Raw genomic sequence first — 14699 nt, forward strand, 5'->3', positions numbered from 1 at the left:
ACAGACAGTTAAGACACGGTAGTCCTCTCCATCCAAGCAGACATCATATTTCTCTCATCCTCCCAGTTTTCCATGCTCAAGTCAAGGACAGTCAGTCAGCTTGTCAGGCTCTCGATCATCTCATTTCCTGTGTCTGTCTGCGCGTGTTGATGCCTGTGGGGCTTCTCATTCTTTCCACTGTGACTCACTCAGTCTTTTGTCGCCTCTGACCCTCAGCACAGAGCTGAGCTGGAGCTAAGTCAGTCAGATCAGATCTGTATGATCTTGTTAGTCAGCAGCCTGGCTCTCCTGAGGAGCAGGGAGGAACTGGATGAGTGGATCAACACTGCCATCTAGTGGTCATACATAGACTTAGACACGTGGAAAATAATGAGATAGGAGCTGCAAGAGTGCACCTTTTGCTCGATAACTGCTGAAGGGAAACATCTCAGATAAGGACTAAGCATTGTTTTTATTAATGAGGGCATATTTCCATCCACTAGTATTGGAATTTCTTCTTGATTGGATTCATTTTGTTGCACACTGATTATATCCTGTGACACATACATGTTTACCCATGTATGTCTTCCCTTGTTCCAGGAGACAAGGATACGTGCGTCAGAGAAAGACCCTCACAGTAAAGCGCAGAGCATCTGCATCAGTAACCAGTACGGAGGGGAGGAGGTCACACACACAGTGACTACAGAAAGCCGCGAGGACACACACCGGTGGATGGAGGCCTTTTGGCAACATTTCTATGACATGAGTGAGTAGAGAGTCAGTTCACGGCACACTCTCACTCTCACCATAGTCGGACCATATTATCACCGTATATTCTAAATCTGTTCCATAACAACAACATTTCACCTAGAATATAAAAACATGCTCCCACTTACCTTTTGTGCAGTCTATCAGTCCTGATGGTTTCTATGTGATTTGGCGAGGTTTCCAGTCTGCTGCAGTCTCCCTTATCTCCTGGCACCCCAATACATTGGGGCTGGGTGGGTATTTTCCTGTGCAGCTAAACCATGAAAAATGTACATGTGAAAAAGTCAGCAGCAGCAGTTCTTTCCTAAAGGAGGAGACAGGGAAGATAACGGCAGACAGAAACCTCGCCAAATCACACAAACTATCTGGATGGATAGGGTTGCTCAAAAAATATTGTTTTTGTATTTTGGGTGAACTGCTCCTTAAAGCATTTAGAGAATTACACAAGATTACAGCTTTACACACATTGTGTTATGCCAGGCAGCTTGTGATTGGATGGTTGAAGGTGACTGACAGCTTCTCTCCATCATCCAGGCCAATGGAAGCAGTGCTGTGACGACCTAATGAAGATTGAGCTCCCGTCTCCGAGAAAACCAGCCCCTGTCACACCAAAGCAGGGCTCCCTCTACCATGAAATGGGTAAGATGTCTCCCAGGTCACATTGCTGTAGGTTTGAGAGTCTAAATACAGCTTTTAAATGCAGGGAATCATTGTACAGTCACCTTTTGCCATAAAAATAGGGTATTATCATCATCATCATCAACCTTTATTTAGCTAGGCAAGTTAATTAAGAGCAGACTCTTATTTAGAATAATGGCCTGGGTGGGGGTAGCGACCCCCTGGGGAAGGGTGTGGGGATTAAAAATATACATATATTACGAGTATTAAAACAAGAGTATTAAGAAAAGAAAGAAAAAAACCCCAGAAGGCATGGATAGACAGACCAAGAAATGAGTCTCCGTTCCACCATGTCTGCGTTGCATGTAACTGTTTGAAGCTTTAACTTTTTTGGGTCCATGTGCATGTAAGATGCTATCACCATAAAAAATTTCCTCTCTAAGATCTCAAACTCACACTCTGCTTGACTTCTCTGTACTGTAGGTAGAAGGGATCCTATCTCTGACATGCTGACTTATTGTCTCTTTTCTGTCCCTTTTTGTCTTTCTCGATTTTCCCTGTATGTCCTGAATCCATCGCTCCTTTTTTTTTTCTCTCTTGGCTCCTTTATTATTTCCATGTTTACATGAACACCACTATATTTTTCATTATCTTCCATGTTCATTTCTAATGGGGTGAATCATCTTAACCCTTGAATGAGCCTCTGTTTTTACGCCATTACCATCATTTCCTTAACAAATACACATCAACCCTAATTAATTTTGATCATAACACCTGCACTCCATTTGTTGCACACCTCCTCTCCTCTCCACCACTGCGTTTTCTTGCCAACTTCCTCCCTCTCGTTTCATTCCTCCTAATGCTCCCTGGCAGCCCCTCTTGCCACACCCTCCTGCGAGGGTCTTCTGCTTCAGGATAATGCTGTGTCTGCTGAGATTCGTGCTCTGCTCTCGTCCTATTACAACGACAGGTGAAGTAACAGGAGTAGGGGTCTATATGAACCATAGCATGGTAAATGTTGCAGGCTCAAGAGGCTGCATTGAGTTTCACTCTATAACTTAAGTTGTTAAATGTGTCGTAGGACAGTTTTGGTGACATTATCGGGCATTTGTCTTTTTTAGCACAGGAAAAAAAGTGGTTTGTAGTAATGACAAACATTCAGTTACATATGCACACTAAAGTGTTACCTATGCCCAGTTTTGAAACTTTTCATCTGGATCAAATTGTAACCTTGGTTGAGACTTATTTTGAGACGGTTATTCAAATGATTTTCAGATGAGATCGTTCGGCTGCAAATAGCAAATAGATCAAGATTATAGAATGCAGAATTGCAGTCTTTAACTAGTGTCTGTCTCACCATCTGTTGGACAAATAAAGTTACAACATGTAAGGCAAGACAGAAGAGATGACAGGGGTAAAAAAAAAAAAATGTTACTGTCACATGTTAACTTGTATTATCAATACAAGTATGCAATGCATAAAACTGAAAGATGTGTTGAAGTGTAATTTGATTGCAAATTTTTAGCAATACTTCCCATTTCTCTGTAAAGTCTTTCCATTCATTAATTGTGATCTTTTTCTAAAAATAAATGGTCTCAAGAGCATCTGTCATTGGCAGTGCAGCTGTTCCAATAGTTTGTATGATTGTACATTGAGAGTTTTTTTCTATTTAGTAAAAGTTAAACATTTAAATACTATTCTTAATCCATATTCATGATGCATAGACAGTATTATTCCATCCTCCTTAGTTTCACTTCAGCTTCTCGGATCTATCAAACAGCTTTCATGTCTCTTATTCTCCTTTAAACAGTCTATGCTCTTAATCCCCTCAAAATGCAACATCCTAGTTGGATAAACATTCTGATTTTTGCAAGTAAAATTATAATAATCTTTGCTGTAAGAACAACACAGAAGCATTTAAGCTTGACTCAGTTTATGATTTAATTACCCAATCCAAAGTGTCATTTGTTTTTGGAAGCTCATATTTTAAATTTGATTCAACCCAATTATTTAAAATGTATCAGCTACATTTTGATAAACAGGCTACACAGCAAAACAATATAATATTGCATTTTTCTGCGTCTTTCCTCCAGTTATTGAGACTTCAGATGACTTCAGCGGCACAGTGTCGGACATCCTGGCTCGGAGGATGCAGGAGCTGGAGCTTCGCAGCCAGCTGGGCACCTCCCCCACCTGGATGTCTCTGTTTGAAGAGGACACCCCCCACGGCTCTGGCCGCCCTCGTCCCTGTACCTCTCGCCTGCCTGGCCACAGCCCCCATACCCCCCACCGTCTGCCCCGCAGCCCCTTGACCCCTCACCGCTGCCCACGACTGGGCCTGTTGTCCTCAGATGCCAGTCTGACGTCAGACAGCGACAGCCACTGCAGCACCAGCCCCTGTTCCCACCACCACGGCTGGGCTGAACCTTCCTCAAACTTCTCCCTCTTGTCGTCCTCGTCTTCATCCCCGTCGCGCTTGAGGCCGCGCACTCTGTCGCTGGATGCTAAGCTCAGCACGCTCCGAGGGAGGGGGTATGGAGGAGGAGGGACCTTCCAGTGCCCATGCCAGCCTCCTCCTTCGTCGCTGCTCGCCCCGCTCCCGACATCCTCTCGTTCACCTCGGTCACAGCGCAGCACCCAGACCACCCTCTCCTGCTCCAGCTCCACCTCCAGCAACAGCTCCAGCAACAGCGAGGGGAGCCACAGCCCTGAGTCGTCTGAGGGAGCGCCCTTCTCAAGGCCCTCCCCGGCCCGACGCAGCCTCAGGAACCTCAGGGCCAGACTTGACCCCCGCAACTGGCTCCAAAGTCAGGTATGAACTTGCCTTGCCTGGCTGACTTTCACGCTGGCATGAAGGCAGTGGTCAACACACCATGGTTTAACTGGTTTAACATGGATTAACAGTTGATTTATCATGATAAACATATGTGAACCAACCTCAGGCAATCTGCTTAAACCGCATGCTCGGTCATGAGGAGGAGAAGCTGCCTCAATCCCCCTTTCTGTTGGAGGATGGATCATTGAAGACCCACCTGGGGCAAACTGGAAAGTCTTCTAACACAAAAGACAGGTGACAGTCCCTGCAGGCTGCCTTGACTTTTACTGGGTTGCCACAGTCTGAAGACAGAAACGAAATGGGAGATTCTCTGCTAGCTGTTAGAAGTTACGGGTGAGGATACCTGGAAAGCGGCGATGCTAAAAACTAAGGCTTTGTCCGATACACACAACCACCACTCTCTCTGTCCTTGGAATCCTTAATTCCAAAACTTCAAACTGGAAAAAAAAAAAAAGGTTTTATTTTGTCTTCTGTGTCAGCCGTCCTGGCCACTCAAAACTGGTTTCAAGATTATCTCTGTTGATGCACTAGCAGTATTTTGACTGTGTGTTTCTTATCGGTATTTTGTAAGTGATGGTTTGCAGTGTTTGCGCTGTGAAAGCTAAGTGAGCATGTGGCTAAGTTGAAAATGTCATGGTCGTGATCACTCCGAGTTTTCAAATGTTGGGAACCGTCCAGTGTGGTGAAAAGGGTTGATGTTTGTTGCCTGTACTTACTGTGATATCTACTTCAGTGTACTTACCATCTAATATCCACACAAAAGATGATCTCTCACAGTCTCTCAAAAATACTATGCACCGTTTTGTTTCTTGCATGATTTGGCTTAACAAGTTCAGGAGTTGTGCTCTTTGAGATCATTTCAGCAAGTGAATTTTAGTAGGAGTTCAACTTAATTCAAGTGCTTACATTTACTGTACTGGTCGTTACTGTGATCTCTTCAGGGTAAAAATCTGTGCTCTGGTCCTTAATTTAAACATTTAGCTGCACACTGTTGATGGGAGGCTGTTGTTGTAATTAGGTAATAGCTGTGTAACAGAACAAAACCTAGATTAAACTGACACAAACCAAAGGTTACTTGTTACTGAAAAACAAAGCCATACTTACAATTCTGCTACACTGTCTCTTAGCAGTATTGTGGGATTCCATCAAGATATGCGTTACCTGCTTTTAGAAACTCCAGTAAAATGTGAAACGTACATCAATCAAATATTATGCAATACAGGAAACACTTCTAGGAAATTACACTATGGTGGCCGTGTTTTACTTCCTATAAAATTGAGCGTTTGTTCATTTAAATGCCAGTTAGGTATTAAATCATGATCATAGTTAGAGCGCAGGAGTAACATGCTTTGTTTGCACTGCCACCTGTCTCTTTAATTTGAGTTGTCATTGCCGTCTGAACGATTCTGCATGCCAACAGCAAAACGCTTTTATCAAACCAGAAAACAAAATCATCTGACTGAGGGTGGCAATGTGAAAACAAAGGCTATAGGAGAGTGTGTGTGTGTCCTGTCAGTACAGTAAAGCATATTCTTCTGTCTCTGTTGTTTACTGTGGACTTCACTTGGTTAACCATTTCTCCCTTGGAGTTCAGAACTGGGGCAACCATTTGTACTAAGAATTAAAACTTGTCATGAGCTTGAAAACAGCATTTGTTACTGTAAAGTAATTTTTTTAATTTAACAAATAAACCTCCTCTCTTTGTCTTTTGTTAAAATCTATTTTACATTATTGATTTTGTTATAAAAGCAGCTATATTGATATATAATTATTATAATTTTAACAGATAATGTGCAGATCTTTAACTGTTGCAATAGATAACATTGAATTTTATAACCATGCAAGAGTGTGTCTCGTGTTAGCAGGCTTTATGTTCTGCATGCACGCCATGCTAGAGGGTGAACCTAAAATGAGAAATGTGTTTCAGTAATATAACATTAATGATAATAAATGCTTTATCAGTTCACAGCTGTCTCCATCTGTTTCTGTCACATCTACGTCTTGTGTACACCAAATATTACAGATATCCTCAGAAGAGAAATCTGCTAGTAGCTATTTTACATCAGATGCTTGGTACATTTCAGTCGACTGTTCTGAAATCCTTTATCCCAGATGTGTCTTAAAATTGTCATAGGGATTTCATTAGTATGCTTTTCATAAAATACTATAACTCAAACTTAAAACTGTTACTAGGTGCCAAAGAACCCTCTGTGTGATTTCTCCTTTTAATTTATGTGCCCTGGATTAAAAAAAAAAAAAAAAAAAAAAAAAAAAAACCGCTTATTGTGAGAAAGTTTTCCCTTTGTTCTGCAGATGAAGATATTTTTTTTTTCCTGAGAGAAAATGGCAAAGCTTTTGTGGTAGATCGACATAGCACTTAAATCTCCCCTGCATTGCGAAAGTGTGATGGTTCATATACTATCCAGTTCTGTTCTTTAGTTTCTCTGTCTTCCTTCCAGCTGCAACAAATCCCACTAGAGTTGCCATCTTATGTGAAACACTGAAGATGAAACTTGGACGAATATCAAAATAGAAACTACAGCAGTCTCTGCGGCACAAGCATGCAGAAAATCAGCTAGAACACAGGCTTTATTGTCAGTTTAAATGTCAAAGCCTTGGATAAATCAATAGTACAAAGTACTGTTACAAACATAGGAGGTAGTAGACTGAGTCTTCACTGAGCATTGTAGTATGCATAGGGAAATACTATGGCCATATCAACTCTGTTGAAATGCCTCAGAGCAGAACCCAAAGCTCCCTGCTTTTTGTTTGTAGTACTGAGTTGTGCCATTATAACTTCACCATCAATTAAAGTATAAAAATCATACATCTAACCATGTTCAAATCAACAAATACATATTCTTCAGAGTTTAACAATCACATAAATACTTTATATTTCCTCTATATGTATGCTCTATATGATGCTGAGTATTGACTAATGTAACCCAAGAGGGGAATTTTATAGTTTGGCAATTATATGAATTCTGTTGGATTACATAAGTAAACAAACAATATTACACCAAGTTACACCTCAGTGAGGAGGGTTTCTCCTCACCCCACCCTCCACCTCGTCCTCCAGATTTCACAAACATTTACTGTTTGTGTGCATGTGCTTCTTTCCGCTTCTGTGCCTTCTCATCAGCAGGCACTGCGTGGGTTGGATGCTCGTAGCGCCACACCGGCCAGAGTCCTCCAGGCGAACGTGGAGAACCTCGCGGGGCACGTTCCCGCTCTGTTGATGTACGTGGATGCAATTCGGTGCAGCCGCTTCGCTCCAAACGTGTTGTAGTGTCCCGGGAGGACTTGATCAACCTGTTAAGTGGATTTGACATCAATGTAAACAATGCTGGTGTAAACTGCATGCATTTAAATAGCATCAGTCGTGACAGACTAAAGCAGCGGTTCCCAAAGTGGGGGATCCTTAACAGAGTTCTAGGAAGTCCCCAGAAAGGTGAGCAACAGCTTTAATTTTCCTTTTTTTTTTCAATTTAATGAGGTTAACACAGTGAGAGTAAATAAAAGGATGACAATTTTTCCCATAGCTTTCACTCTTGCCAATTTGCATCCCCAAATTGACAGTGCACACAGTTAAAACTCTATGCTATGTAATAGCATAATAACAACAAAAAATAGGATTCCATTGGACAAATCTTACGTATTATTATGCGAGGTCTTGTTCTATTTTGTTGTCCTTGATGTGACAAAGTTTGGGAACCCCAGCACTAAAGCATTATTCCACTGTACACCAGGGCCCGATGCTGAATGGCTCTCATTTAGAATGGTAAATTACCAGCGGCCCTAAGCCAAATGCTCATTTATCTTTGGCTTGCTAACAAATCATGGTTTACGCTCCTTTTCCATTATGAAAAGTCAAAATAATGAATGTTGCATGTGAATTAGACCCACAAGCCACTTCGGAAAGGGCATAAATAAGTCTAGCCATGCTCACATTTATTTACCGAACAAATTATCCATCATACAAAAACAGTAACATTTGTCAAAGTCTGTCTCTGACCTCTGCATGCCTTACTGTTAGTCACTTGTAACACTGATGATTTCAGTGAGTTTTTTTTAAGAGTTTCTATGGATATGAAAGTCATCTTGACATCTAAAATGTATATGTTTACTCGTCTACAGGACCTTGACATCTGCTTTTATCCACCGGAAATGATCTGATTGGTTCTCATGTGCAATCCGAGAGCAACTGATAAACGAACAGAGAGTGGACCTTTTTGAAATGATAGTTCAGCCCATTTTCAGTCTCAATTTTACCTGTTCACTGTCCACCAGCCCCACCAGACGCTCACAGCTGCCGATGTAGTCGCTGACATGGCTGTAGGGCAGCCAGTCAATCATGGCACCGTCATACACTACATCTCCGCTGAAAAGCAACTTATTCTCACGGTCGTGGAGGCAGATGCTGCCCCGAGAGTGACCTGGCATATGAAGCACTGTCAGCTGCCTGTCACCCAGGTTGATGACATCACCTGGGCAGGAGAGAGGGCGAGAAAGTGAAGGAGATATTAGCCATAATTTACAAATCACACTCACAAACACTGCATGACTTGGAACTTTAGGGCCACAGACATCCTGATCCCATGTCATCTCCTAGACTTGCATCCACATCCTAAATCTGTATCATAACATGGCTGGTTGGGATCAAGCCCAGGCTACATTTTTTCTTGCCTTTACATCATCTCAAATCACCTCGAGGTGCCAGGTCTAGGACATCTGGGTTAAGTTTATAATCGATTTGGGACAAGATGTGAGTCAGACAACGTGACAGGAGATTGAAACTGACTCTTTGAGCAATGAGATATTCCAGCTGCACTGCAGCAGTGGCTCTGACACAGCGGAACAAGGCAGTGTATTGACTGACTATGCAGAAATGACTTGGCAAGAATAGCAAAGACCCCATCAGGCAGAGTTTGGCCCTGCTAAAAAAAAACAGCTCAACCCATGAGAAAAGACCTAAGACACTGTGGGTAAATCTGGCCTTTTTTGTGACAATAAGCTATGTATACCAATTTCCATGACTGTAAAATGCAGAGTGTATGTTTTCCTATTCGGATATGGTGAATCTGCTCTTGCAGGAGGGTGGGTCATGACTAAATCAATATGCAGCAGCTGTGGGATGCTCGCCTTTTCTGCAGTTGTTTATGTGGCAAGTTTGTTCATTTCTCTGTGTGTACTCCTCTTTTCTGCCTCGGCTGAAATAGAATCCATCAAAGACATCAGCCGGCTGTCCTAAAATAGAACATCTCTGCACATACAGATTGAAAAACAAGCATAATATTCTGTCCCTAAGAAGACAGTTTTCTTTTCATCACACACTGATCCACTAACAGTCATACAGGCCACCTCTTCACAGATAACTCCTGTATTTTACAAACCCCTCTTACTTGCAATAACAGTGTAGTGGCATATGGCATGGGGAAGCAAATTACCCGCACACCTGTATAAGGTTATGCCTCACTTCATGTCATAACCCAGAGCATGTGCGTGGGCGTTTTGCCTCCATAGACAGAAAAATGTGACGGATCACTTAGCAACGACAAAGCCGGGTTCATGAACCCTATAAGTCATTATGTAAGTGTGTTTATTTAGGAGGCCGGTTCTGGTCCTGTGCCAAGTTCACCACTCTGCAGTATGTATATTCCTATAACAACACTGAGGCCCCTGGAGCATAATGTGCAAACTACAGTAGAACCACTGTACCGCTGGGCGCAGACTCATCCTTTAAATATCTGCTAATTTCATTGCTATCGATCATAGTCTTTATCCGGGCTGATTCATTGCATTCACCGGCGCTGATCCTAGCAGGAACAGAGCAAAGGAGCTTGTCTTTGGTCACGGGTCCACCACAATCTGCACCTACCCTCCTGCAGTATGTGTGTGGGCTGCACCGCCTTGACTTTGTAGTGCCTTGCCCTCCATCCCGGGCTGGGAGACTGGACGATCTCCCTGTCGCTGAGCCAGGTGACCGTCTCGAAGTTGTCCCCGTTGGCCAGGGCATCGACCTCGGCGCTGTGGACGCCCACCTGTTGGAACTGATGCAGGCCGCCCGAGTGGTCGAAGTGGGCGTGGGTGGCGATGGCTAGCAGCGGGTTCTTCCTCTGCGGATCGTCACCCAGCAGCGCCTTGGCGTTGATGTAGTCAGGTAAGCTCCTCAAGCCCAGACCCGTGTCTATCACCACGTCTTGGTGCGTGCCGCGGATCAGCCAGATGTTAGCCCGGTTCTCAGACTGGTAGAACCGCTCCTGGATCCAGAAGAGTCCGTCTCCGAGCGATTTGTGAGCGTACCATTCGGTTGCAGACATCCCAGTTCATGCACTTGTCGAGATATGATCGATGTGGATGCGTGTGTTGGGGGCTGATTTTGCGGTGACAAAGGTGTACGCTGTCAGCGCTGGTATGTTTTCATTGAGGTAAAAAATGATGGTGGCCGCAGACACACCCTTGTAGGAGGAGCGTGTGCTCATTGGACGAGCCGCTGCGCGACGAAAGGATTAACAGCGCCGCGATTGGCTGGCGTCCCTGCGCGTCAGTGAAAGGCGTGGCGATTTAAAAGCCGCATGAGGGCCCCATACAGAGTAGTAGTGTGAGCAAAGGTTTCCACGCCGGGTGTTGATGAACTGTTCTCCAGATACAACTTCTAATCAGACTAAGTGGTAAATTCAGTCATTTCAAAAATGTGTTAACTTGTCGAGCAACAGCTGAAACATGTTGACAGTAGCTGACAGCTAGTGGTTGGTTAACAAAGGGAGACTGAAAACATGCTGATTCAGTCCAGGCTAAATCCCTCTCCACAGGCCTGGCAGTGCATTGGCTTTCACTGCCCTGTGTCAGGATGTATTGACAGTCTTGTGTTGAGTGTCACTACTTTGTGAATTGCTGTAAAACAAGGGAAATCAAAGGTAAATGTTCTCATAGCCTAATGGGAATGGGGTTATAATGGCCTGTTGCCTGTAGGTGTTCCTAATTTCTCTACTTCATAATTTAAACATTTGGTTGACAAATGTCCCATGATAAACCAGGCAGTTCCCAGTTGGGACAAAAGGAGACATAATGTATTAACCTTGCTAATAGTGAAGTTGACTCAAATCATATGGGCTCCCTGCAGATCTGTAGGAGAGACTTGCATCCATGGCAGGCAAAGGCCGTGGTATAGCTGCCTTTACCTTTAACATCGAGGCCCTGGGCATCGGCAGGGGCTGCATGCCAGAAGCCAGGGTGGGGCCCAACCCACTCTTTCCAGTAAGTACTGACCACACACACACACACACACACACACACACACACACACACACACACACACTCGCGCAAATGCAGAGAATCCACAATGACATATGATATTCCAGTATATTATTGCATTTATAATTCCTTAAGGTATCAATAGATGCATGTCTTGTATTATTATAGGTAAAACGTATATTATGATTTAGCCAAGAGTAGTGGCTGCTTGAAATCCTATTATCTGTGCATTTTATGTAAATGCTGTTGTGTATACTCAGTGAATGGTGAGGTGGGGTAGTTCAAAGCTTCATGTATTCCAGGGAAGGACGTGCACCTTTATAGTGGAATGTGCAAGAGCATGCCAGAGAGCAAGAGAGTGGCTCATGATTTATAAACTCAGCTTTTAGGTGTTTCTGTTAATTGGTTATAAATTATGCTTTTGGGAAAAAAATGCTCCATATCTTTAAAAGTATGCTTATTGCTGTATGAATTGGCTTGTATTTTCTCTTACAGTTGACGCCATCACCTTTGTTAGTCTGAAAGAATAAAAAAGGATCATAACAGAAACATCATGAGGTTCATTTTGTCTTTATATACATTTTTTTCTTTAAACGCATATAGTACCAAGACCTATGGATGACAATTAGGGCTACACACACACACAAAAAAGTTCTGATATTAATCACAGAATTCATAGAAAAAATGTCAGAATTCTGAGAATAAAGTTCATAAGAATTGTAAAATTTGAAGTCAGAATTCAGACTTTGAGGGTAAAGTCAGAACTGTGAGATTTTTGTGAGACTTAATCTCAGAATTCAGATTTTTTTTTTTTCTTGTCTCAATTCTGACATTTCAGAATTCATTCTCAGGATTGTGACATTAATCTCAGAACTAAACTAAAACTTTTTCATTTTTGTGTGCCCCCAATCCTCTTCTGTACAAGACAATAATTGATTAGTCAACAGAAAATTAATCAGCTATAAGTCTGATAACTGTCATAATCATTTTAGTCTTTTAACAAGTAGAAATACCAACCATTTAGCCATTATAGCTTCACAAATGATAATGATTTCTTGCTTTTCTGCAGTTTATATAATTATAAAATGCAATTTTTTTTGTTTTTGTTTTGTTGTTTTGGCTGTCGCATTGCGTGAGTAATTTGAAAGCTTCACTTTGGACTCTGTTAACTGTCACTGGGTATTTGTCATTTTTTTTTTTTTTTTTTTTGACACTTTACTCAGAATAAATAATTTATCAATTACTCAAAAAATAATCATTCATAGATTAACAATAATAATGACAATAATTGTTTGTTGCGGCCCTAAATGCATATATTTTGAGTTTTAAATTTGCCAAAAAAAGAAACAAAGAAAGATAGGCAGACATGATGCACACATTTACAGTGGGACGCTCAGTTTTTCTCAAAGCCAAACAAATCTGCTGATGAACAGCAACAGTTTCATACAAGACTTCCCCCTGAATGGACTGTATTTGAGATTTCCACATTGTGATTGTCTGTAATTGTCCCAGAACACAGAGTTCAAGCCTGTGCCGCTGAAAGCTGGCGAGGATGAGGACTACATGCTGGCTTTGAAACAGGAGCTGAGGGCAACGATGCAGCGGCTGCCACACAACATCAAGCCTCTGTGTGTGAAGGCAGGTGAGGAGGGGAGCGGTGCATTAGAAATCTGACATCCCACTTTAACACTATAGCAACATAATTAGCTGCCGTGAGGTGAGATAATGCAGCACTCAGGAACTGAAACATTTAATTATCTCCATATCTGGGAAAAAGGAGAGATTTATGTCTGACTATTGAGTCATGGGCCTTTTAGAGCTCCCATATTCAGCAGTGAGACAGTCTAGTATATGTACAAAATCTGGTTTTATCAGAATGTGTTGCTTTTAGATGTTTTCAGATGCACAATATTGGTGCTTTGCATTCCCAAGAAGATTTTTAAGTAAAAATGGGCAGCTGAGGCCTAATAGATTATATCTCTAACAAAGCACCGAGTAGTGTGTGTTTACTATAGTTACAGGTCTGATGAATGTGTCGTGAGAGTGGATGGGAGTTTGTGTGAAATTGCACCAAAGTACAACCTGTTCTTGTTTACACATCAGAGGTGGAGAGATACAAGGAGAGATACCTGAAGCAAGGCCACGTGGATGATGAGGAATGGACTCCGGGTATGTGTCCAATATCCACCAATATGATTAGAGTGAAATGAGGAAAATATGGAAAAAGTGGTAATCATATTCACTGCATTTTAGACTGGAACCTCTTTCCGAAAGAACTGATGCCCCGCCAGAAAAAGCCTCGTGCTAAAACAGGTATACACAATGCATGATGTATTTAAATGGATGTTGATTTTGCTGTCGTAAGAATAAAGACAAGTGCTTAAATTCAACAGGCACAAAGAAGAAAACTGTGAGGAAACCAAACAAAGATGCAGAGAAGATGCTGAATAAACTGGAAGTATGTTTCTCCCACCTTTAAATTTATTCCAGACCCCACTAGATTTATCAAGTGCCGCCATTGCTTCCACATCAGTTTGCCTTAATGTGGTTCTAAATGTGAACTCAGTTGATGTTTGAAGCTCCATGAGGTCATGTCTACTTACATATAACTAGATATTCCCCTAGTTTCTTGAGTAATGATGGATGTAGTTTAGTATGTAGTCTCATACCTGTGTCACTTCTCAAGGAACTGGAAAAGAAAGATGTCGAACAATCAGATGACGAGAAGGAAAAGGAGAAAAAGGCGGGTGAGGATGAAGAGGAAGAAATTGAAGAGGAGGAATATGATGAAGAGGATATTGAAGAGGTTAGATAACAGATACCTGCCAATTTCAATATTACATCAGACCCAGATTCTCATATGGTTAATAAACAAGGACAAAAAGTAAGGTTCCTCTTTACTCATGTCTGCATTTGTGTTTTTCCATGTAGGAAAATGACTACATAGACAGCTATTTTGACAATGGTGAAGATTTTGCTGCAGGGAGTGATGACAATATGGATGGTGAAGCAACGTACTGAGACCACTGTGCAACTGTTACCTCAACTATGCAAACTGTCAAGCAAATGTGCACTGTTAACTTACACGTGTTTTGTTTTTGTTTGTTTTTTTACTGGTAATATATTGTTGATAAGCTGAAATTGCCATTTAGCAAAGTGGTAGCACTTGTTTGATGTTTTGTTTCAGAAGTGTGATCATGAGACAATTAATGTAATTAAAAAATGTCAAACGTGAGCAGGCCTG

At 42.0% G+C, this 14699-nt stretch overlaps 3 protein-coding genes across 9 annotated transcripts in view; 2 read left to right on the top strand and 1 right to left on the bottom strand.

Annotated features, from left to right (window-relative positions):
- rtkna (rhotekin a) overlaps positions 1-6167 on the top strand; it is a 66213-nt gene extending 60046 nt beyond the window's left edge. For 5 of the 7 annotated variants that reach the window (XM_030059956.1, XM_030059957.1, XM_030059958.1 and 2 more), the window contains exons 9-11: positions 580-745; positions 1282-1386; positions 3459-6167. In XM_030059956.1, the coding sequence (XP_029915816.1) occupies positions 580-745; positions 1282-1386; positions 3459-4183 (996 nt within the window). In that variant the 3' untranslated portion in view covers positions 4184-6167. Of the gene's footprint in view, positions 1-579; positions 746-1281; positions 1387-2238; positions 2340-3458 lie in introns of those variants that run through there. The other 2 variants (XM_030059959.1, XM_030059961.1) reach the window with 2 other exon arrangements.
- Positions 6168-6772: 605 nt separating this feature from the next.
- mblac2 (metallo-beta-lactamase domain containing 2) lies at positions 6773-10652 on the bottom strand. The gene is made up of 3 exons (XM_030059181.1): positions 10080-10652; positions 8474-8688; positions 6773-7513 (listed from the first exon to the last, which is right to left on the bottom strand). The coding sequence occupies exons 1-3, from the start codon at positions 10519-10521 to the stop codon at positions 7340-7342; spliced, it is 831 nt and encodes a 276-aa protein (XP_029915041.1). The 5' UTR covers positions 10522-10652; the 3' UTR covers positions 6773-7339.
- A 104-nt stretch (positions 10653-10756) lies between these two features.
- Positions 10757-14697, top strand: polr3g (polymerase (RNA) III (DNA directed) polypeptide G). Its single transcript, XM_030060902.1, has 8 exons — positions 10757-10872; positions 11325-11458; positions 12968-13097; positions 13559-13624; positions 13709-13768; positions 13849-13913; positions 14142-14261; positions 14387-14697. The coding sequence occupies exons 2-8, from the start codon at positions 11348-11350 to the stop codon at positions 14474-14476; spliced, it is 642 nt and encodes a 213-aa protein (XP_029916762.1). The 5' UTR covers positions 10757-10872; positions 11325-11347; the 3' UTR covers positions 14477-14697.
- The last annotated feature ends 2 nt before the right edge of the window (positions 14698-14699 follow it).

This window comes from Myripristis murdjan, chromosome 9, assembly GCF_902150065.1.
Source record: "Myripristis murdjan chromosome 9, fMyrMur1.1, whole genome shotgun sequence".
In the NCBI taxonomy this organism is placed as follows: domain Eukaryota; kingdom Metazoa; phylum Chordata; class Actinopteri; order Holocentriformes; family Holocentridae; genus Myripristis; species Myripristis murdjan.